Here is a 24,369-nt window from a genome sequence, read left to right as displayed (position 1 = left end):
TCCCAGCCAACCATTCTTTTCAAGATCACTAATGAATTCCAAGGTTTTTCTCACCCTTTATTTATCTTAGCCTTTCTGTAGTATTTGACGCTAACAATTCTTTCTGGATACCATGGCATTGTTGGCACTTTTCTATACTGTTTCTCTTGATAGCTCCTTTTTAAACTCATTTCATATTTTCTCTTTCTAACCACAGCCCCAGGCTTTATCCTCATCTTTTTATATTCTTTCCCTGGGCAATTTTATTTACTACTCTCTAATTATTACCTCTAAGTAGATGATTACCTGCAGCTCTATCCATTATTTTTCTTCTGAGCCGAATTCATAGTTCTGTTTGCTAGACATTTCACCAAGATATCCTAACACTACCTTAAATTCAATATATCCAAAAGTGCATCTGTCTTTCTTCCCAGTTTTCTTATTTCCATTAATGGCACCATAATCTTCTCATCTAGGTTGAAAACCTTCTCTTTTCCCCAATCCCTAATTAGTTGTCAAATCTTGTCAGTTATTTTCTGAAGTATCTCTCATATCTGTCCTCTACTTTTCATTCCTACTTCTAACACCCTAATTCACACCATTATCACCTCTCACCTGCACTATTACAATACCTTCCTGATCAATCTCTTTGCCTCTAGTCCATTTCTCTAATTTATCCTTCATAGACCTGCCAAAATAATTTAACACACAGGTCTGATTGTGTTACTCCCCGTTGCCTATAGGATAAAATATAAGTTTTTTATCTTGATATTTACAGTCTACACCATGACTACTGCTTTTCCACTTTTATTCCATATTATTCTCCTGTGTATACTTGATGGTCCAGGGAAATTGGACAATGTAATTCCCTGACCTCCACTTGCCCCACTCTTGCTTCTGTGTATTTGTACAACCTGTCTTTGAAGTCTTAGTAAATTTCAATACTTTCTTGTTAAAATCATCTTCCTCCAAGTTCAAGCTCCGGTGTTGCCTTCTCTGATGCTCCAACTAATAAGTTTACTTTCTCACCATTCTCACGTTTCTCTGACTTCTACTTTGTAAAACTATTCCAACATAGTTATTTCAGTCACTCAATAAGCATTTATTAAATGCTTACTATGCCATGCTTTGTGCTAAGTATTAGAGATAAAAAGAAAACAGACTGCCCTTAAGAAGCTTCCATTCTGTTTGTGTACAAGTATTATCCTTTACTGGATTTTAAGCTCCTTGAGGTCAGAGACTATGCTGTTTTTCTTCTTCATATCCATTCTGTATATGATAGTATTCTGTACATAATGGGTATTTAATAAATACTGAATTAAATATGCCATACATTTGAAGAGTGGGAGAGAATGAAAATATTTTGCTTATACTAAAGCACACAAGCATAGAAATCTGCTGAAAGGGACCAGTTTCTTTTTTCCTTAAAATAGTTCATTAAATTATCACTATTAAACTTAATTCAGTTTATTATGAGAGATCCCACTTGGATACTATAAAGGATAGCAGGAATCATAAGAGATTTCCATCAGAGAAATACATTTACTTTAAAAGTTTATTCCTTGGAATTCCAACCCCATTAAGTAGTATTTAAAGTCCAGGCTCAGGTGTTGCCTTCTGTGATGCCCCTCCCCTATCTTATGCCTCTTTAACTTCTACTGTGTAGAGATTTTTAATGAACTTAAAAATTTTTTATTTAAAATAACATCTTAGTTATTTTTTATTCTCTTTATAAGTCTGAGACATACAGAATAGTAAACAAAGTATATATCACTTGCTTTAAGTTCTATCTGGAAGTAATAAGTAATATCCATACAGTGATAACAACATCTGATGTATATTACCTAGATCTGTGAGGAACTTTAGATGTCATTTAGACCATTGGTCTTCAAAATGTAAGCTGTGACGTGACCCCACAGTTTATGTAATCAACCAGTCTTTGTGGATAAAAAGATAAGTCGAATCCTCACCTCCCCAGAATAACCAGTTGGTAGGGATTGTTTCCACCAAAGTCATACCTTCTGAGGGAAGTTTTAGCCTTGCCTCAATCAAAAACTCATGCCAAACAGTTGCAAAATTTCCTTTGGGAAAAATTCCTGCCTGCCCCCTTAAGCATACCCCTCCTTGCTTCTGTGCACCCCAGATAGCTTCATCAGATGTATTTTCAATTGTTGGCTCTATGTTAAAAGGTAGATATCAGGAAATCTTAGTCCATTCACCAAAGTTTGCACACCTTAGTATCATCTTCAGTTCCTCATTTTCTCTCAAACTACATACACAATCAGTTGCCAAATCTTGTTATTTCTCCTTCCCACATCTCTTACTCCACTCCTCTACTCACTCAAATGCTTCTCTGGTTTAGGCCCTCCTCTTTGCTTACCTGGACTATTGCAATAGTTTTAGCCTAATTAATATTTCTTTTTTTTTTTTAAACCCTTACCTTCCATCTTAGAATCAATACTCTGTATTGGTTCCAAGGCAGAAGAGTGGTAAGGGCTAGGCATTGGGGGTTAAGTGACTTGCTCAGGGTCACACAACTGGGAAGTATCTGAGGCCAGATTTGAACCTAGGACCTCCTGTCTCTAGACCAGGCTCTCAATCCACTGAACTACCCAGCTACCCCCTAATTAGTCTTTCTGGTTCAATTTTCTCCCCTTTCCAATCAATTTTCCACATTGCTATCAAAGTGATTTTCCTAAATTGCCACATCACTCTCCTACTTAGTAAATTCCTGTGGCTCCCTATTAATGTTAAGATCAAATACTATTTATCTTTATCTCATTTTTTTAAGATGTCTGTTTTTATGTAAGTTTTATGATAGATTCATTATAGTAATTCATGTATATTAACTTATAAGTGAATATACACTTTTTGTAAAGGTGCACTCAAAAAATTTTTACCAAAAGAGTTATATGATCAAAAAAGTTTGGAGTCTACTGCCATAGACCAGTTCCTTAATTTTATAGATAAGATAATTGAGACTGTGGCTGGCCCAAGATAACAACACAGTTAGTTGAATTTCTAAGATATTTTAAGATATTCCTTCAACCCTAAAGATGGGGCTTTTGTGGTTTTTGCAATGCTACTCAATAATGATAATAGCTATGACATATAATACTTTGCAAAGCATTTTAAATTATTTCATCTTCACAACACCCCTGGGAGCTGCTATTATTAGTGCTATTATTGTCCCTATTTTACAGATGAGGGAATTGAGGTAGGCAGAAGTTAAATGATTTGTCCTACATCATTTAAGTGTCTGGGGCTAGATTTGAACCTAGATCTTCTTAACTCCAGGACTAGCACTCGATCTGTTATACTGCCTTGTATAAGAATTTAAAATTTAGATTTTATGCTAAATATGAAAGTTCTAAAATAATATTATGGTCACTGATTTAAAAATGTTATAGCATAAGGGGGGGGAGGGTTAATTTTATAAAAAGGTTGGACTGGATTATATTTAAAATAGGGTCACCAGGAATTTAATTTATTCCAAAGAGATTTATTTACAGTTTATTTACAAAATATAGAAAGACTGAAGTAAGAAAATCAGCGGGAGGTTAGGGTAAGATATGTAGCCTAAGCACTAAGTAATTTACTCCGACCCCTGGCTTAACCTGGGCAGGGAAGTTTAGTCTTTAATCAGAGAGGTCTCGGCCCATGTAGCCAAGGACCTGGAGATACAGGGAGCCTTTCTCAAGAGGATAGATCTCTCCTGAGGATAGTCACTTCTTCAGAAAATCTAGGAAAGGAGTTAGCCTTTTTACTCACCATACAGTCCAAAGGAAGAGGTTTAAGAATAGCCTCACCAGGAACAAGGTCTCGGGTCCAGTCAGCAGATTCTTCTCAAGTCTCAACTCCAATGAATGAAGAACTGCCTTTCACAGGAAATTCGACACCAAGTAGAACTCCAAGTAAAAACTGCACTTCGGAAGTTGTAACTCCCTTTTAAAGACACTTTCTTTTGCATCACTTCTTGTGCCTTCCCCTAATTTTACACCTACCAATCACAGTTGAAACTTTGCTTTAGGACTGCCTAGGGGTAGTCAGTTTAATTCTGATTCGTCACCAAGTATTGCACACGTGGGTCACAGACCTCCCCACTAAATGATTAAGTGGGATGTTTACACTTTTGGTGATTAGATCTAAAAATGGGCAGATCTCCTCACCCAACTTTAAGTAGGGTGTTTACACTTTTGGTCATTAAATCTAAAAATGGCCAGGGATTACAATTTAATCTTCACAATCAGAGGAGAGTTAATTTCATTTTCACAATCAGGGGAGAGTCAAATTTAATCTTCACAATAGCTTAAGTCAAATGACTATTTAGCACCTTAATTTACAAAGAGGTGGAAAGGATGAAAGTGAAAAACTGTAAGAAAAAGGTAGAGAATTGTTTAGCTTACCACCCTAAGTGTTGCTCCATTGTCTGGCTCAGCCCCAGCAGGGCTCAATAATCTCCAGCCAGAGGACCTGATAGTGTCTTCAGATGCAGGATCCAGGAAAAGAGTCTCCTCCTTCAGTTCAGCTCACTGAGGCAGAGTCTCCAGAGATGAACTCCAAAGGAGAAGAATTTCAAAGGAGAAGTCCTCCAAAGAAGAAGTCCAAAGCAGCAGTCTCTAGGATAGGAAGTTTAGGACATTTTATAGTCCTTTTTCCACATCACTTCATGTCCCTTCCCCACTTTATGGGAACCAATCTGTCTTTCAATTTGCCTAGCACTGCCCAAGCGGGGAATGGCCTTTGGAGGTATGATCTCACTCTAGTAAGTGACTGATAAATTCTCTTACTTAGTGTTAAGTAGGAGTGCTTAAGTTTTTTATTTGATTAGCTAAAAAGGTTGCTGATTGATAGACAAAGAAAGTTTGATTCACTCTTCACACTTGCCACTTTCTCTTGAAATAATTTTTTTTCTTTGCAGGAAAATAGTAAATATTTAGAATAACATAATGAAAATGTATGGTTTTCAAATATATTTTCTGGAAATGTCAACATGTATTGAGTTTAAAAGAAAGTAGAGGGGGCCTCTGCTGGGTAGCTCAGTGAATTGAGAGCCAGGCCTAGAGATGGGAGATCCTAGGTTCAAATCTGGCCTCAGACACTTCCCAGCTGTATGACCCTAGGCAAGTCACTTAACCCCCATTGCCTAGCCCTTACCACTCTTCTGGGAATCAATATATAGTTTTGGTTCCAAGACAGAAGGTAAGGGTTAAAAAAAAAAAGAAGAAGAAAGTATTATGTGGAAGATTTGGTAGTATATACCTATTAATATGCAAATTAATTGAACAGAATAAAATGGTCAATTTTATTGACTATACAACAAGCCCTATAGCTTTTTGCATCTTTAAAAAAAACAAACCCTTAACATTTCCCTATGACCTCTTTTTGCTGCAATTATTTTTTTTAATTTAATATAGCTTGGCATTGAGTTCATAAGATTTTGACAGATTGTTTTATTTTTTTATCATGGAAACCACATGATATATTAGATATCATTCAAGATTGCCCTTGAAGAACCACAGTTTTTTGCACATTTTCTTGGAGTTATTTTCATTCTTACAAATTACAGACTTAAAAACAAGAAAAGAAAACAATGGAACACATATATGGCACAAAATCCAGCACATATTTGAAAGAAGACTAAAGGTAGGAGAACTAATTCAATCTGGTTTCATCTGGTCAAAGCCACATATTTTGAGACAGCATAGTGTTAGTAGAAGTATGTACATTTGACCATTGCTGTCACAAAATGGAACCTTATCAAAATTATTGCTTGTCCCAAGTAATTTGCCCACTACCAATATCTTCTCCAGCGTTTTTAGGATCAAGGATGGTATCTAATACCTATTTCCTATTCCTAGGATCAAGAATATAGTCTTTGGATGTATTAAGACATAACTTTTTTCTTTTCCTACCTCTAAGCTATGGCCCTCTTGCCTAGAATTATGCCCTATTATATTTCCATCAGTTAAAATTCTTAACGGTTCAATTCAAGTATCACTTTCTCCACGAAGCCAGAAATTAGCTCTTCTTTCTTTAGTCTCTTACTACTTTGCTTGTAACTTCGATATACTTATTCTAACATGTTTAAAGTTCCTTATTTAGCTTCAGATTAAAATGTAAAATGGACCTTAGACATCATGTAATTTTATCTCTTCTATTAGATTTTAATCTTAGAAGAAAAGCAGGTACTAAGCCTTATTATGTCTTTGTATCCCTAGTGTCTATCACAGTGCATTGTACTATATAATAGATTTAAAAAAGGGCAGCTAAGTGGCACAGTGGATAGAGTGCTAGATCTAGAGTTATAAGATTCATCTTCCTGAGTTCAAATCTAACCTCTGACACAAAACAACTGAACAACAACTTAAACCCACCATATATCCCAGCATATTATGTGATACTCTTGTTTTCTTTAGAGACTTCTATGACCCATGACCATTTTGTTGTTGTTCAATTGTTTGTCATGTCTGACTATAACCCCATTTGGGGTTTTCTTGACAAAAATACTAGAGTGATTTGCCTTTTCCTTCTCCAGCTCATTTTATAGATGAAGAATCTGAGGCAAATAGGGTTAAGTGACTTGCCCAGGGTCACACAGCAATTAAATGAGACAGAATTTCAATCAAGTTTTCCTGACTCCAGGCCTGGTGTTCTATCCACTGGACCACTCACAATGCTATAATATCAGAAATAGAATATTGGTATAAAAAGGTGGGCCCTTATTTCAGAGAGGAGTTTGGTCTAGTTAAAGGAGACTCATAGATTTTTCAGAGGCAACTAGCCTTTCTCCTGTTTAATCCTGAACCCAACTTACTTCCCATGTATAGTCTGTAATACACACAGAGTGATGCATATATCACAGTTAGATTGTCTATCTAATTTCATGTAATAATCTATATATAAGAATAGTTATAGGAATAATAGAATATAATTGGTTTTTCTTGTGTGTACAAACTGAAATCCCTCTTCATATTGGACTCTATCCTGGATCTCTTCAATGACAATGGTGAATATCTTTGGCTTGGTAATTGACAATTCATAAATGCTGAATTTAAGTTGATTGTCTTTTTTTTCTAAGGAAAAAATTAACTTTCTTTTGGGGTTTAAATTGATCACACAAAGACTTTTACTACTGTAGGCAATTTAGTAGGAAAGCAAAAGGTTAAGATTAGTAAATAAATGGTTCATTCTTGTTATGAGATCAAATAATTGTTTTTCTTCATTTGTTTCATTTAGAATTTTTTTTTAATTTAGAAATGAACTATGATCTAGTCTAATTCCTTTTTACAAATGAGAAAACTGAAATCCAGAGAGAATATGACTTGCCCATTGTCACACAGATGACTATGAATAGGCCTAGAAACTAGAATCCCGATCTCATTTTTTTAAGTTCTCTTATAACTTTTATAGCTAATAATAAACTAGCCAATACATTATGAGAGTACAGCATCTTAGCTTTTTAATATATACTTTTTATAAACCTGACAGCGGAAGAATTGGAAAAAACTAATGAGTATAATTTTGATTTTTAATTGTCAATTCAGATTTTAAAAGCCTGTAATTAACTTTATTTAATGGAATCTGAGTATTAAAGTTCACTGTTGATAATTATTTCTTTTACTACCTAGGAACTAGTCTTAAACTTCCTTTTACATTACAGAATTTTTTTTTTCTCTAGCAGCTTGTTGACTATATACAAAATGTTTAACAATTTTCTATTTGAGTTTCTCAATGAATCCATTTTTTCTAGAGTGCTTGGTTTCTTTTTCTAAACATTTTTCTTGTCATAGAATGACAACAGGTTACATTTTTCTTCTTTCATCTATTTTTTTTACTATATGATATAATCATTTAAAAAACATTATTAAATGTTCTATGAACTATCATTAGTGAATACATAGAAAAAATAGAGCTTAGCAGTATAGTCTCAGCATATAGATTAACTTCTTCATATTATTTAAACAAAAGCTGTTGTGAACAGATGGGTATAGTGTCTAGTGTAGTACCCTGAAGGCTAATATTCTTTAAACAGGCAAAGGAGACTTAATTCTATATGCATGAGTCATGCCTTAAAAGGTAAAGGAAGTATTATTAGAGCAACCAAAAGTTATACTGGTTCAGCCCTCATTAATGGTTGTCTTTTTACTTTCTCTTCCTTTTTATTGACACTCCATTTAGCCTTCCCTGTCTTACAAGGCAAAGACAGCTTGAGTTTCTGCCTGTAATAAAGATTTCCTTAAGCTATGATCTCTCCCTTTAGCCCATTTACTAAATATCTTTAGTTATCTCATTTTGAACTTCAAGGTGCCTGGGCCTTTCCCTATAAATGAAATGGCCACTTTTAACTACTTTTTTCCATTTTTCTCCCTTTCCTTCTCTTAAATAATCCCCAAAATTCTTCTGTTCTCTCATGAGATTTCCCTGACTTACATAGGGAGCAATTTCCCTTTGGTCATATCCACACATTTAACTCCTACAACTTTATTCTTCAATCTTGAAATAAGCCTTTTTTTTTTGTTAATGTGATGCAAATTTTAACTTTATATATATTTGTTCATTGTTTTAAGCATTGTTTACTGTTATTTGGAAGCAATGTGGTAGATGGCCTAGATTTGAATCTTTCTTCAGATATTTTATAGCTGAATCAATCTGAACAAGTCTCTTAATCTCTCTGAAGCTTTTCTTTAAAATTATTTTTTAATTTCATTAAATATTTCCTAATTACATGTAAAGTTTTTTAAATAATAATTTTTTAAAATATTGAGTTCTAAAATTTTTCCTTTCTTCTTGGTTTGAGAAAGCAAGCAATTTCATATCAATTATACATGTGAGTGTTTACTTCGGCAGCACATATACTAAAAAAGCCATACATGTGAAGTCATGTAAAACATTTCCATGTCATCCATGTTGCAAAGGAAGACAAAACAAAATAGAACAATAAAAAGTTTTAAGATGTATACTTCTGTCGATATTCAGAGTTCATCAGTTCTCTCTCTGGAGATGATAGATTTTCATCATGGGTCTTTTGGAATTGTCTTGTATCATTGTCTTAATCAGGTTAGCTAAATCTTTCACAGTTGATCATCATTACAATATTGCTTTTACTGTTTAGAGTGAAACCTATTTTCTTATCTATAAAATGGGAATCATAAAAGAGGCTAAATTTATCCCCAAGCCCTCCTGACTCCAGGTCAGATACTCTACCCACTGTGCTACCTAGCTGCCCCTCACATTTTTATTGAATAGGTTTTTTTAATCTGTAGTTAACATTTCTCAACTAAATCATATAAAAATAATAAAGACAAAATTAGTTCAGCAAAACTAACCAGCATATCAAAAAAGTCCTGATATTATAAACACTGTTTCACACCCATAGTTCCCCTCCTCTGAAAAGAATATGTTGTCTTATATTTCTTCTTTAAATCCAAGCAGGCTTGTTCATTATAATTTTGCAACATCAATTTTTAATTAATTTAATTATTTTAGTTAACACAAATCTATTTACTCTTCTTCCTATCTCTGAAAGCACAGGGGAAACCCTCATAACAAATATGCTTAATCAAGCAAAACTAATTCTTACGTTGTTTTTGTCCAGAAAATGAATCATTCTACACTAAATCTATTATCACTTTCAAGAGTTAGATGTAGGTAACATGTTTTATCATGAGTCCATTTCATAAGTCTTTCAGAGTTGTTTTTGGTGTTAGAAAAGAAGGAAACAAGCATTTATTGGGCTAGGCACAGTGTTAAACTCTTTAAACATATTTTTCATTTGATCCTCTCAATCCTGGAAGGTAGGAATTATTATCCTAATTTTACATTTGAGAAAACTGAAGCCAACAGAGGTTAAGTAAGTGACTTGCCCAGAATCACCAGCAAATACATGTCTGAGTCAAGTTTTGATCTCAGGTCTTCCTAAATCCAAGCCCTATGGTCTATCTACTGTTATCAGCAACTGCCTCTTTACAATATGTTGCTATTATTAAATTGTTCTTCTGGTTCTGCTCTTATTTCACCCTGTATCAGTTCATACAAGTTCCTGAGGTATCTCTAAAACTGTCTTCTTCCTCATTTCTTATATTACAGTAGTATTCCATTTATATTCACAAATCATAGTTTGTTCAGACATTTCCCAATTGATGGGCTACCCCTTGATTTTGAGTTCTTTGCTACCAGGTAGAGTTGCTATAATTTTTTTAAACATATCAGTCCTTTTACTCTCTCTTTTTTTTATCTCTTTGCGATATAGATTTAGTATTTGTATGACTAGATCAAAAAATATACAAAGTCAAGTAACTTTTTAGGCATAATTCCAAATTGTACCACATTCGGTTTTGATTATTTTATTATTTGTTATTTCATTTTACATTGTTGTGGTCATTGTATATTGCTTTTCTAGTTCTGCTTCATTTTATATTAGTTCTTATATTTTTTCATACTGATATATTCATCATATTTCTTTTCTTATAGCATAGTAATATCCCATTACATTTATATGCCACAATTTGTTCAGTCATTCCTTAATTTGTTTGTAGTTCTATCCTACTTCAAAATATGCTAATTTTGGAGTATATGAGGTCTTTCTCTTTGTCATTGATATCCTTGAGTTATATACCTAGCAGTGGAATCTATATCAAAGGATATGAATGTCTCATTCATATTCTTTTCATAATTCTATTCATTTCCAGAATAATTGGACTAGTTCACAATTCCATCCTCAGTATATTAGTTTACCTATCTTTCCAAAATATTGCTAATACTTCTTCTATTTGCCATTTTTTGAGTATGAGGTAAAAATTCAGAATTGTTTTCATTTTCATCTCTCTTATTAGTATTTTTAATCAGTGACCTTTTCATTTCTAAATGTTTTTAGTTTCTTTTCTCTTTTCTAGACCTCCTTGACCTTTTGACTCTATTGACCATACTTTTTCCACCCCCTTTCCTGGATAGCCTCTTCTTTATTTTTTGTCATATTGCTTGTTCATAGTTTTCTTTCTTTAGTGCTCCTTATTCTTCTTTAGTAGTCTATTGTCCTCAACCCATCCCCATTTTAGGTATTCCACTTTGTCTACTTTAGACCCTCTCTTTTTGTAATCTTTTCCTTGGTTTATTTACATGTTTCCATGGGGATTAATGTGTACCTTCCAAGCAGATTAATCATAAATCTATATTACCAACCTTGAGCTCCAGTCCTGCATTTCTAGTTGCCTGATAGGCATTTCCACCAAAATATTCTGCTAGGATTCAAACTTGGCCTATCCAAAATTGAATTCATCTTTCCCTCCTACCCCCATCACTCTTCTTCTCTTTCAAAATTCCCTGTTTTCCTTAGTTCAACCTAGTCACCCATGATTGAAACTTTAAAGTTAAAACTCTTTCCTTAACAGCAATTCTATCTTCACAATCTATCTTATATCCCATTCCCTTTCTCCTTTCACACTACCTAATTCGACCTTTCTTACTTTTTTCCTTTCCAGTTTATCCTTCTCCTTGCTGCCAATATTATCTTCCTAAGGCATAAGTAGGATCAGGTCAGTTTTTTTTTTTTAAATCTTCTATGACTCCATTGATTGTAATATTAATCTCTGCTCCCTTTTCTTGGCATTTATGCCCTGATATAATTTGGTTCCAACCTCCTTCCCTTCATATATCCAGTGTCCCAGCCATACTGAAATATTAGAAGTTTTCTTCTTGCATTTGTACCAGTTGTTCCATATACCTGCAACACATTCCATTATGTGCCTTTCAGAATCTGTTTCTTCCTTAAAGATTTACCTGAGATGCAGCCCTTCTTAATCTAGCCCCATCCTCCCTCAGTTAAAAAAGTATTCTTCATTTAACTAGGTCTCTGGCAGGATCTCTCCTTTGCTCCCACCACATCCTAACTACTATAATATATCTCTATGTATATGTCTTATTCTTCCTGATAGAATATAAACTTCAATGCAGGGTGAGAGTGTAACTGTATATAATTTTTTATTATTGTTTCCCTCATGACCAGATATGTTCTGTGCCATAGTAGGGAATTCTTAGTTTGAGAATTCATTTCACCAAAATAGATAACAAATTGCAACTTCCTATAACTCTAAGGAGTTTCTTGAGGCACACAGCATTTAATGACTTGCCTGGGGTCATATACCTAGTGTCAGAAGTAAAGCTTGAACCCAGAGCTTTCTGATTCCAAGCTCAGCTATCACATGTCTTGTTACTTCTATAGAAACTTTCCATATAGTATATCATACCTTTTTCTTCATTTCCACAGTCACTGCCCTAGTTCAGGTCCTCATGACTTTTTAGATGAACTATAACCTCCTATTTGGCCTCGCCAACAAAAAGCCTCTTCCCTACCCCAATCCATGTAACTGCCTGTGATTTTTCTAAAGTGTCTGACTATATCTGACCTTCCAACTAAATAAACTTTACTAATAATAACTCTGTTACTTCTATAGTGAAATATCTCCTTTTGACATTCAGTGTTCTTCACAGCCTGGTTTACTACTGATGGTTTACTTAAGGAATCCTAGAGAATCAACCAAAAAGTTACTCAAAATAATCAACAACTTTAGCAAAGTTGCAGGATACAAAATAAACCTGCATAAGTCATCAGCATTTCTATATATCTCTAACCCATTTCAGCAGCAAGAATTAGAAAGCGAAATACCATTCAAAATCACCCTAGACAATATAAAATACTTAGGAATCTATCTGCCGAAACAAACACAGGAACTATATGAACACAACTACAAAACACTTTCCACACAGCTAAAACTAGATCTAAACAATTAGAAAAACATTGATTGCTCATGGGTGGGACGAGCTAACATAATAAAAATGACAGTCCTACCCAAATTAATTTACTTATTTAGTGCCATACCCATTGAACTACCAAAAAACTTCTTTACTAAATTAGAAAAAACCATAACTAAGTTCATTTGGAAGAACAAAAGATCAAGGATATCCAGGGAAATCATGAAAAAAAAATGCAAAGGAAGGAGGACTTGCAGTCCCAGATTTCAAACTATACTATAAAGCAGTAGTTATCAAAACAATTTGGTACTGGCTAAGAGACAGAAAGGAGGATCAGTGGAATAGACTTGGCGTAAATGATCTCAGCAAGACAGTTTATGACAAACCCAAAGACCCCAGCTTTTGGGACAAAAAATCCATTATTTGTTGAAAACTGCTGGGAAAATTGGAAGACAGTGTGGGAGAGATTAGGTTTGGATCAACACCTCACACCCTACGCCAAGATAAATTCAGAATGGGTGAATGACTTGAACATAAAGAAGGAAACTATAAATAAATTAGGTGAACACAGAATAGTATACCTGTCAGACCTTTGGGAAGGGAAAGATTTTAAAACCAAGCAAGACTTAGAAAGAGTCACAAAATGTAAAATAAATAATTTTGACTACATCAAATTAAAAAGTTTTTGTACAAACAAAACCAATGTAACTAAAATCAGAAGGGAAGCAACAAATTGGGAAACAATCTTCATAAAAACCTCTGACAAAGGTTTAATTACTCGAATTTACAAAGTGCTAAATCAGTTGTACAAAAAAATCAAGCCATTCTCCAATTGATAAATGGGCAAGGGACATGAACAGGCAGTTCTCAGCCAAAGAAATCAAAACTATTAATAAGCACATGAAAAAATGCTCTACATCTCTTATAATCAGAGAGATGCAAATCAAAACAACTCTGAGGTATCACCTCACACCTAGCAGATTGGCTAACATAACAGCTATGGAAAGTAATGAATGCTGGAGGGCATGTAGCAAAGTAGGGACACTAATTCATTGCTGGTGGAGTTGTGAATTGATTCAACCATTCTGGAGGGCAATCTGGAACTATGCCCAAAGGGTGATAAAAGACTGTCTGCCCTTTGATCCAGCCATAGCACTACTGGGCTTGTACCCTAAAGAGATAATAAGGAAAAAGACTTGTACAAGAATATTCATAGCTGCGCTCTTTGTGGTGGCCAAAAATTGGAAAATGAGGGGATGCCCTTCAATTGGGGAATGGCTGAACAAATTGTGGTATATGTTGGTGATGGAATATTATTGTGCTAAGAGGAATAATAAAGTGGAGACTGGAACAACCTCCAGGAAGTGATACAGAGCGAAAGGAGCAGAACCAGGAAAACATTGTACCCAGAGACTGATATGCTGTGGTACAATCGAAGGTGATGGACTTCTCCATTAGTGGCAATGCAATGTCCCTGAACAATCTGCAGGGATCTAAAAAACACTATCCACAAGCAGAAGATAAACTGTGGGAGTAAAAACACTGATGAAAAGCAACTGCTTGACTACAAGGGTGGAGGGGATATGACAGAGGAGAGACTCTAAATGAACACTCTAATGCAAATATCAACAACATGGAAATGGGTTTGAATCAAGAACACATGTGATACCCAGTGGAATCGCGCGTGGGTGATGGGAGAGGTGGTGGGAGGGGGAGGAGGGAAGAAAAGAAAATGATCTTTGTTTCCCACGAATAATGTTTGGAAATGACCAAATAAAAATTTAAAGAGAAAATTAAATTAAATTAAAAAAAAGATTGTGAGTTCCTTAAGGGCAAAGAATGTCCCATTTTTGTCCGCAACATTTAGCGTACTGACATGTACCTGATTAATAAATCTTTGTTGATAGAAATAACTAATACTTATAAAATAATTTAAGGATTGTAAAGTGCTTTAAACATTTTCATTTGTACCTCAAAAGGAACTTTAGGGAGGTAATGCAGGTGATATAGTAGACACAAGTAATATTTGATTTCTTGATTTTTTAATTTCCTAAATTTATTTTTACCTCTGATAGCAAAATTGCCTACAAGTGAATGATAAATTCCTATTAACAGTGATATTACAATGTGTTTTTGTAAAAACCTCTCCCACTGTAATAAATAATTTACATTCTCCAAACATTTATTTAGTGCCTATTCAATGCAAAATTGTCAAAATTCATGCTAGAATTTAAAGAATTATTTTAGCCAGTCAGTTCTGAAAACAACAGGCCCTTTTATTTGGCTCAAAAGACTAATTGCTTTAACAGGAAAGACTCAAAAGGGCAAAAGACAGAGACAAAAAGGGAAGAAACTAGGGCAACAGCAAGTCCCTTACACTAGGATGGCTCAATGAGCCCTACACTTGAGACCATGACTGACAGTAATAAACCAGGGCAACCATCTACCCCTTTACACTGGGATTGGGACTAATAATTCCGCAGCTTGACCAGAGAAGACCAACAGAAAGGGATACAGTTAAGGATATTTAACAGAAACTTTGGGTGTATGGCCTAAAGGCTATGGCAGAAAGAGGGAATCCACAGTGATCTAGGAGAAGATTCATGCTCCATGGTATCTATCTTTGCTTATCTGAGGATAGTGGCAGTTCAGGTATTTTGTAGGGTAAGGAAAAGTCATTCTAAAGGGCCTCTGATTGGTTTTCCACTCCTGAATTGCCTGGAAGGGAGACCCTAATTAACTAGGAAAGTATTTGTTTCTACCCTGAAAACTTCCAAGTTTCTAGAGAGGAGGATTCAGATAAGTAGCAAATCAGAAGGTGGAAGAGGGTACTGGGTAAGAGGAATGAGTATGGCCAGGGAATGCAAAGCCTAGGAAATTAGGGAGGGGGGGAGCAAGTTTTTCTAAAGATTCTGTAACATGCAAGCATTTGTTAAACTTTAACCTAATTCAGAATTTCTCAAATTAATTTGACCATAGAAAACTTAGACTAAGAAACAGATTGAGAGTACCTACATATGTTGATTAGGGAGTCGATGGTCTAGCAGATGGCATACTTAAGAGAATTTGAAGTAAAATAAAGGAAATTAAACATTTTCACATGGAAAAACAAATCATAGCACTAGTCAACTTGTACCTCAAGGACAGAGGAGTAATCTTTTGGGATTTTGAACTAGTAGGTATTCAAATAACTACTGTTCCCAAGTCAGGGATACAGCATCTCTTGTTCTAAAAGAAAGTTTAAAGCTCTGTGATCTTCCTTTTCTTGTAGTGGTAGCCTCTTACTCTGCTTCTAATTATTATCAAGGCATCTAAAGTTACTGATCCAATGTCTCTATCTATATGATTCATTCTCCAAGTTTTTAGGTGTTTGCTATAAAATCCTGACCTTATCTTCAGGAATATTCATTATACCATTCCACCTAACTTAATTAGATAGCATAGCCCTATCTCTGCTTCTCCATCCTCTGAAAGAGGTTCTTTTCCCTTTCTTGGGAAATTGTCACTAACATCTAGATTTTTCTTCTGAAATTCTTATTCATGTCATGTAGAATGCACTGAGGCACTGGTGGCAAACCTTTTGGAACTTTTTAGTGACCCTGCTCCCAACACATTCCTGTGCCCTGCACTCCCTTTTGTGACCTGTCCTGCCCCCACCTGCATGCCCCACCCACCCCTGCACTGGGGGCAGGGCCAGGTTCCCAGCTAGCCACACCAGGAACTTGTGCATGTCCACAGAGAGATTTCTGTGTGCCATCCATCTTTGGCACACCTGCCATAGGTTTGCCATCATATCACTTGGGTTTTTTACATAACCCCAATTGATAAATACTGCTCTAATTTTGGATTAGAAGATTAATTCAAAGATAGCATAATCCAGGACCCAAGATATCATTTATGAACTAGAACTATATCTTGCAATTCTTACATTCTATATATTGAACTATCTAGTTACTTTGTCTTCCATAATGGGATAGTATTGTGATAATAATTTAATATAGTTTATTATTAATTGAAAATTTCCCTCAAGTGCTCTAACTGTAACAGGATCTATTATTTTTTTGTTCCAGACTTGTGATTTTAACAGTGTAGATGATTTCTAATGTAGAAACCCTGCACTGATTGCAGATCAGTAATTCATCCATAATTTGTACTATGTTGCCTTGTTCACTCAAGAAGTTAAGTAATTTACCTAAAGTCACACCATGTAAGTCAGAGGGAGAATTTGAACCAAGGTCTTTCTAACTCTAAGGCACCTTTTTTAAAACACTCTTCCTGTGTTATAAGTCTAATATGGTGGTTCTTAAACTCTGGCCTAGTAGCCTCCAAGACCCTTTAATGGAAGTCCTTGAGGTCAAAATGATTTTTATAATACCACCTATTTTAACTTATACTGTACACATAATTATATAGAGCCTATATCAACACAGCTTTTGGTGGAATACTTAGTAATTTTTAAGAGTATAGACCAGTAATAGCAAACCTTTTTCAGGTGAAGTGCCAGGTCCTGTCCCCAACTCACCCCCCTAGACCGAGTCCATGCCCCCCAAATTGAGTGTTGAATATGCCCACATGGGAGAGAGGAAGCATTGGACTTTACATTGGTCTGCTGGGTGGAGGAGTGGGTGATATAAAAAAAATGTCTTCAGGCACAATGGAGAGGAAGAAGGGAGCAGCTCTGCCCAAGTCCCTCTGCCTTTCTAATAATTGTATATATACTACAAGTATGAAGAAAAATAATTATGAACTTCCTTCATCTTGGATACATATTTTATTTGCTGAATTTGCCTTGTCAAGTACCCTACTCATTTCTGAGTTCTCTTGAAAGAATATCTCAAAATCCTCCAATTTTTTAAAAGTCTGTTTTTCTTTCCCGCTGATCATAATTAATCTTTATAAAAGATACATTATTTAGGGGTGAAATACTGACTATTTTTTGGAATATTATTTTAAATTCTCTTTTAATTTTTTTCATTAAGAAGGGGTGTTTATATTGTATTATTGAGACTGATTCTTTTCTTGAATGTAAAGTTCTTTCTCCTATCAATAATTCTTGTATGATACTTGGACTTCTGATATTGGACCAGTTTTTCTTAGTTAAACTTCAAGTTTTTCCCCTGTTAATGTCCTATTACTTTATCAGTCTAACTTTTGCCTCCTCTTTCCTCTATTTTTGAGTAATTCTACTATGTGATTTTTTTTAATGTTTAAAAGTTTAGCTTTGTATTTTATTGGCCTTCTCTGAAAGAATTTTAAATTATCTCAGTTATATCTTTACATGGAATTTTCTTGGCTTATAGAGATTCCATATGTTGTATTATGTGATAGATACTTTTTATTATTTTAATTTTGATTAAATTAATTTTTCTTCCAACCAACTCTGCATTTTTGTATTCCAGATGTCATTCTCTTTTTCAAATTGTTTTGGAGAGTTTTTTCATTGTTCTAAAATTTTTATTCTCCTGTCCTATTATCGAGAATTTTCTTTTAGAGCTCTATTTTCTGTATTGATTTCCATTTGTTTGTTTCTACCTCTTATATAGACTCTGATGTTATCAACATCAATTAGAAGAGATATGCCCCACACAGGAGCTGCCCTTTGTTTTGCACCAGCCCATTCAGCAGTGTCACATTTGCCAACCTCCAACTCAAAAGACCAAGTTTCCTGTCACCCTTTCTTGTTAGATTAAAAGGGAGACTTTTTTAATCAGTTTACTTTTCTGCAGTTTTAGAAAGCCTTTTGGCAGCTATGTTACCCTCCTTTTATATTCTCATTTATAAAAAATAGCATGCTTTTTTTTTACATTTGATTCTTTGTTACCATAGTTGGAGATTGGAAGAGGGGAATATAATTTGTCAGGAAAAATATAAATGCTACAATGTATAACAATGCCCAGCTTTTTGAATGTTTGATGTGTCTTATTTACTTTATTAAAAATATCTACAGTATTTTTCACCAAATTACCATATTTCTGAGTTGATATTCTGTTTCTAAAAAATTCCTTTAATTTGCACCCAATTTTTAGAAATGATTGGTAAATATGCCAGTTTCTTATAAAATTTGCCCTAAAGAATAGCTCTCCTATACAACCCCCATTTGATTGCTTAGAACTTTCTTTGGCAATTCATCACTTCTGATGGACAGTTTGTAATGTGCATTTGTGTAAACAAATATATACACATGAATATACTTAGATGCAATGATTTACAAGGTAATAAGACTAATTTCAAAGTTGCTACCCTAGAAGGCTATACTATAACGTTACTAGTAAAGGATTTGACCAGAAATGTTTTTGGAACTCTTCTTGATTTCCTTCTGAAACTTTTGATATATTATTTCGAATATAGTTAGCTATGGCAAAAATATATTTTTTTAGAGTAAATCTGATTTGGAACTAAGTGAATTTCTTCATTGGATTTGGGTCTGATAAGTAAAACCAATGCTTAAACTGGGTAATAACTTCTTTGGTCAGAAGAAAATGTGGAACTGGAACCTCCATGAACTGATTTAGAGTGAAATGAGCAGAACCAGGAGAACATTGTACATAGCAACTGAAACATTGTGCAACTATCAAATATAATAGACTCTGCTATTAATATCAATGCAGTGATCAAGAATAGTCCCGTGAAGGGATATAGACCCTAAATGAACATCCTAGTGCAAACATCAATAGCATGGAAATAGGTTCTGATCAAGGACACATGTAATACCCAGTGGAATTGCGGGTCAGCTATGGGATGGTGGGGGGAGGGGAGGGAGGAATAGAATGATTTTTGTAACCAAGGAATAAAGTTTGAAATTGAACAAATTAAAAAAAAATAAGAATAGTCCTGTGGAACTTGTGAAAAAGAATGCTATCCTTAGCTAGAGAAATAACTATGGGAGTAGAAATGCAGAAGAAAGAGGGCAGCTGGGTAGCTCAGTGGATTGAGAACCAGACCTAGAGATGGGAGGTCCTAGGTTCAAATCTGGCCTCAGACACTTCCTAGCTGTGTGACCCTGGGCAAGTCACTTGACCCCCATTACCTAGCCCTTACCACTCTTCTGCCTTGGAGCCAATACACAGTATTGACTCCAAGACGGAAAGTAAGGGTTTAAAAAAAAATGCAGAAGAAAAACCTGATTTATCACTTGTTTATATAGGTATATGATTTGGTGTTGTGGTTTTTAAAAGATTATTCTATTAAAAATATGAATAATATGGAAATAGGTTTTGAGTAACAAGGCATGTATAAATCAGTGGAATTGTTTGTCAGCTCCAGTAAGAGTGAGGGAAGAGGGGAAGGAGAGAACATGAATCATATAACCATGGAAAAAATCCACCCCCCCCCCCAATAAAATAATGTGAAGGGAAAAAAAGAAGAAAATGTGGTCCAAGTTGTAACTAGCATAGGGTAAAAGGGGCTTTGTCTTTGGGTATCAGATTTAGAGGGCATCAACAGTTTTTTTCAGTTCTTTAGCAGGCAAAAAATTGTATGCTTAATACTTAGCAAGATTAGTTAAGATAGGAAGCCATCAGCTGACAGGCTGGATGAATTCTTCCCCTAAGTCCCCTTTGCCCCAGCACAGCAATCTCTTTGAGAGGCAGCCTCAAACTGGTATCTTAGGGTCACTTTCCCTTATTCCTTCATCAGCAAGATAATATTTCTTCTTCTAAGAGAGCGAAACTATTTTTTTTTTGCCATTTGCTTTGGGTATATAAATCCCTAGTTAACTGCTTTATGTGTGATTGTACAGTAATGATGAGACTTATTTTCATATTTGACTCAGAGAAAAATTTTAGGAAACTTCCAGAAATGTTTTGAATGATGGAAGAATTATTGTAATACATATATAATTCTCAAGCTAAGGACTTTGAAGTACAGCACTCATTTGGGTAAATAAATGCTAGTGTGTCTTTTTTTTTTTAATCTCCTTTAATACTCTCTTTATATACACCCACCTACAAAATATGGAGTAATGTAATTTGCTTAAATTTTTCACCTGGCATATCTTTATTCCCAAATAATGCAGATTGCAACCCCTACAGTACATTAGTAGACTTGCTTCATGAGTTGCTTTGCCCTCTCCCCTCCAAAATAAAAATCATGCATACCCAATCTTTTGGACTGTGAGTCTTCCAAAATTTAACCAGATTGGTTTTCAACAAGGAGGTAAAGAGTCCATCACCAAGCTGATTCACAAAAGTTTTTCAGCTTAGTGTAGTCCAATGATGGCAGACCTTTTAGAGACCATGTGCCAGGACTCACCACCCCCTGCCCAGACTGCGAGCAGCACCCCCCCCAACCCCAAGACAATGGATCCTGTATGGAGGAGGGTCTATTTTTCAGGATGTTGCTGACCACATTAGGCAGCTCTCTGCAGGAAAAGCCAGATGGGAGAGATTCTTAGGCCAGCAAATCCTGCTACCATTCAATTGGAGGGAGGAGAGGCAGCTTAAAAAGGGTTCTAGAACGTGACATGCTTCCCTTTTTTTAAAAAAACAAAATTGGGGTAGCTAATTCTGATCTGGGTTCAGGTTAAGTCTGGGCTTGCAAAAATTGCTTTAGGAGAGATTCTGGTCTAGCTGCTGTCTGCCTCACCCAAAGTCTTCTAGGTGAGGGCATCACTGTCAGGGGGTCTCATGTCTTAGAGGGAGTGGAGTCTTGAAGTTTCTTTCTCTTCAGTGAGCCAGCATGTGTGCACTTGCTAAAACTCTGATAGGGGCAGGGGTCACTGTAGGCAGGTCTTGATGGCCCCTCAGAAGTGGGGTAGTTAGGGGGACCCTCCCTGGGATTCAGGGCAGACTTCTCCTGGGGAGATTTAATCATGAAAGCCAAGTTGGAGCCTCAGGGAAGGGGCAGAGGAGGTTCCATGGGCTTGGAAGTCAAATGGGGATGAGTCTCTGCCACTGTTTCCTTTCTTCCTGTCACCCAGGGTGGCTACATGTGGGCTTCCTATGGGGGCTCAGCCTGTGGCAAAGGCTCCTCAAAGGCCTGGGCACCGAGTTGCCTCCTCTCCCAAAAGTGGAGGGTCACAGGAGCCTGGGCCAGACAGGAGGGGCATGGCCTGAGAACTTGGCTTAGGAGAGGAAGTAAGAACAGAGGGGCAGAGAGGGGGAAGGGAGCAGCTCTGCACGTGCCCACAGAGAAGCCTCTGTGCCATCTTTGGCACCCGTGCCATAGGTTCACCATCACAGATGTAGTCCCTGAGGTTGCCTTTGAAAACCCACTGTTACCTTATTTCCATGTTAAGACCGACCTCTTAATATAACTATATAACTTTATTGGAGGTGTAAAATGTTTCATGCTTTTAAATATGCATCTGTTGCATAGCTAAACTAATGATTAGATTCCTCTTGATTACCAGGGTAATATACTAATACTTTACATTGGGATAAAATGCTGCAGCTAAGTACGGTTAAGAGGGATTGCTAGTAGTCATTCTTAAACTCAAATGTAGTTATATAATGTTCATTATCTATAACTAATGAGCTTTTTTCCTCTCTCTTTTTGTTTGTTTGAAAGCTACTTGCTCGCCTTGAAGGTAGAAGTTCCCTGAAAGATATAGAACCATTTTTGTTTGCTGATGAAGGCTCTCCTATCCATGGTAAAAAATGAATAATTTTTAAATGGGGGAGGAGATATCTTTGAAAATGTATCCTTATGTTATTTTCACACCCTCATATATGATTATGTCAAAATTACAGATTTTTAAAACATGTTAATATCTAGCAAGTAACTGGCAGCAGCCTAGAAGATAAAAATGAAAAAACTAAGATAATGATAATAGATCAAATTCTTTATTATAATCAATCCTTATCCCAGTCTACACTTAGTACAGTGTTTTGAACATACCACACATTAATTAATGCATATTATCTGACTTTTTGTTATTATTCAGTAATCAATGTTCTTTTTTTTGCTAGGTAAATTGTTTGAATTTTGGTTTTTTCTAGGACCTATTTTTCATTTAAAAACTAGTACTCTAACAAATTGCTACTTATTTAGTATTTAGTATCTTTTATCTAACACCACCCCTTTCCCCAGCTAGCTTTTCTTTTGCAAGGTTTATCAATACTTAATCATTTGTAAGCTAACAGTAGTCTAGCAAAGGAAATACTACCAATTACCGTTTCCTATACCAGGGAAAGTTTGTAAGTAATACCTTTGCTATGATTGCATATTTGTATAAGTTTTATGAACTTATTTGTCCTCAGAATTGAAGAAAGGAATAATTCTGGGTGAATGCATAGGGTAAATCAAATAGAGAAATACTTCATGTATCAAGGGGTCATTTATTTGGGAATTCCATATATTTGAAGGAAACTCAAGACCTAGACTGCCTTCCTCTGACCTCTCTTCTAGAATTTCTGAATAAATTAGTTCAGTCTCTCATGAAACCATTTCCACCCCCTGATCTCACTTGCTTACATACCATTTTGTATGGTGGTTGTTTTTATGTCATGTCTGCAGTTGCAATGATGCCACAAAGACCATGGACCAAAGCTAATGTACTTACCCTCAGGAAAGTTAATAAAATCTTATACTTGGGCCCTATTTACTTATTAATGGATTGCCATGGCCAAAGAAATCACCAAGTGTCCAGCTGATTAATGCTAAGACTATTCTTAGTAATACAGGTCTTAAACAAAATTCTTGCTGGGGACCGTAGGTATAACTTTTCCAGCATTGTAGAATCATCCAAAGCTAGTACCTTACTGGCATAACTCAAAAATTCAGGATTACTTTTCTGCCATAATTAACTTATTCCTGTCTTAACTTATCTTTTACTCTTATCTTCTGACTTAGACTTAATACTGTATATTGGTTCCAAGGCAGAAAAGTGGTAAGGACTAGCCAGTGAGAGAGTTAAGTGACTTACCCAAGGTCACACAATTAGGTGATATCTGAGACTTTGAACTGTGCACCTCCCATCCCCAGACTTGGCTCTCAATCTACTTAAGCCACCTGACTGACCTCTTATCCATCTTTTAAAAACCAAACCTTTGTGTCCCAATTGGTAGTGGTCTTTTCTCCCTTAGACCTCAGATTTATAGCACTTTACTTTTATTTATCTCTTTTTTTTTGGCATTTATCACATGTTACTTTGTATTGTAATTATTTTTGTGTTTGTTGTATTCCCCTACAAAGCTATAAATTCTACAAAAGGACTATGTCTCATCTAAATATTCTGTGGTAGTGCCTTGCAAAATCTTCTTTGTACACAGGTTGGTTAGTATTTAATTGAATTAATCTAAATCCAGGCAGATTATTTCTTTATTCTAAATTCCCTCAGCATTTTTTAAAAATCCTTATCTTCTGTCTTGGAATCAATATTGTATATTGGTTCCAAGGCATAAGACTGGTAAGGGCTAGGCAATGCGGGGGGGGAGGGGGGGGAGGGGGGGTCAAGTGACTTTCCCAGGGTCACACAGCTAGGAAGTGTCTGAGGCCAGATTTGAACCTAGGACCTCCTAGGCCTGGCTCTCAATTCACTGAGCTACCCAGCTGCCCTCCCTTAGCATTTCTTATCTGTTTTTAAAATTGTTATGTTGAATTTATAGTTTTCCATGCCCTTTTATGGGATTATTTTCTTTTATTTTTAGTGTCTCTGTGTGATAAGGAAATTAAGTAGGAATATATAGCAGGAGAGGGAGG

The 24,369-nt window shown here is 35.5% G+C and overlaps 1 protein-coding gene across 1 annotated transcript in view; it reads left to right on the top strand.

The window, feature by feature from the left end:
• Positions 1–24,369, top strand: part of XRCC2 (X-ray repair cross complementing 2) — a 43,569-nt gene that overhangs the window by 7,702 nt on the left and 11,498 nt on the right. The window contains exon 2 of the mRNA XM_007504646.3: positions 22,237–22,318. Within this exon, the coding sequence (XP_007504708.1) occupies positions 22,237–22,318 (82 nt within the window). The remainder of the gene's footprint in view (positions 1–22,236; positions 22,319–24,369) is intronic.

The sequence above is a fragment of the Monodelphis domestica genome, chromosome 5 (genome assembly GCF_027887165.1).
Source record: "Monodelphis domestica isolate mMonDom1 chromosome 5, mMonDom1.pri, whole genome shotgun sequence".
Lineage (NCBI taxonomy): Eukaryota > Metazoa > Chordata > Mammalia > Didelphimorphia > Didelphidae > Monodelphis > Monodelphis domestica.
The sequence above is the reverse complement of the archived record's forward strand: the minus strand, read 5'-3'. Positions and strand labels throughout refer to the sequence as shown.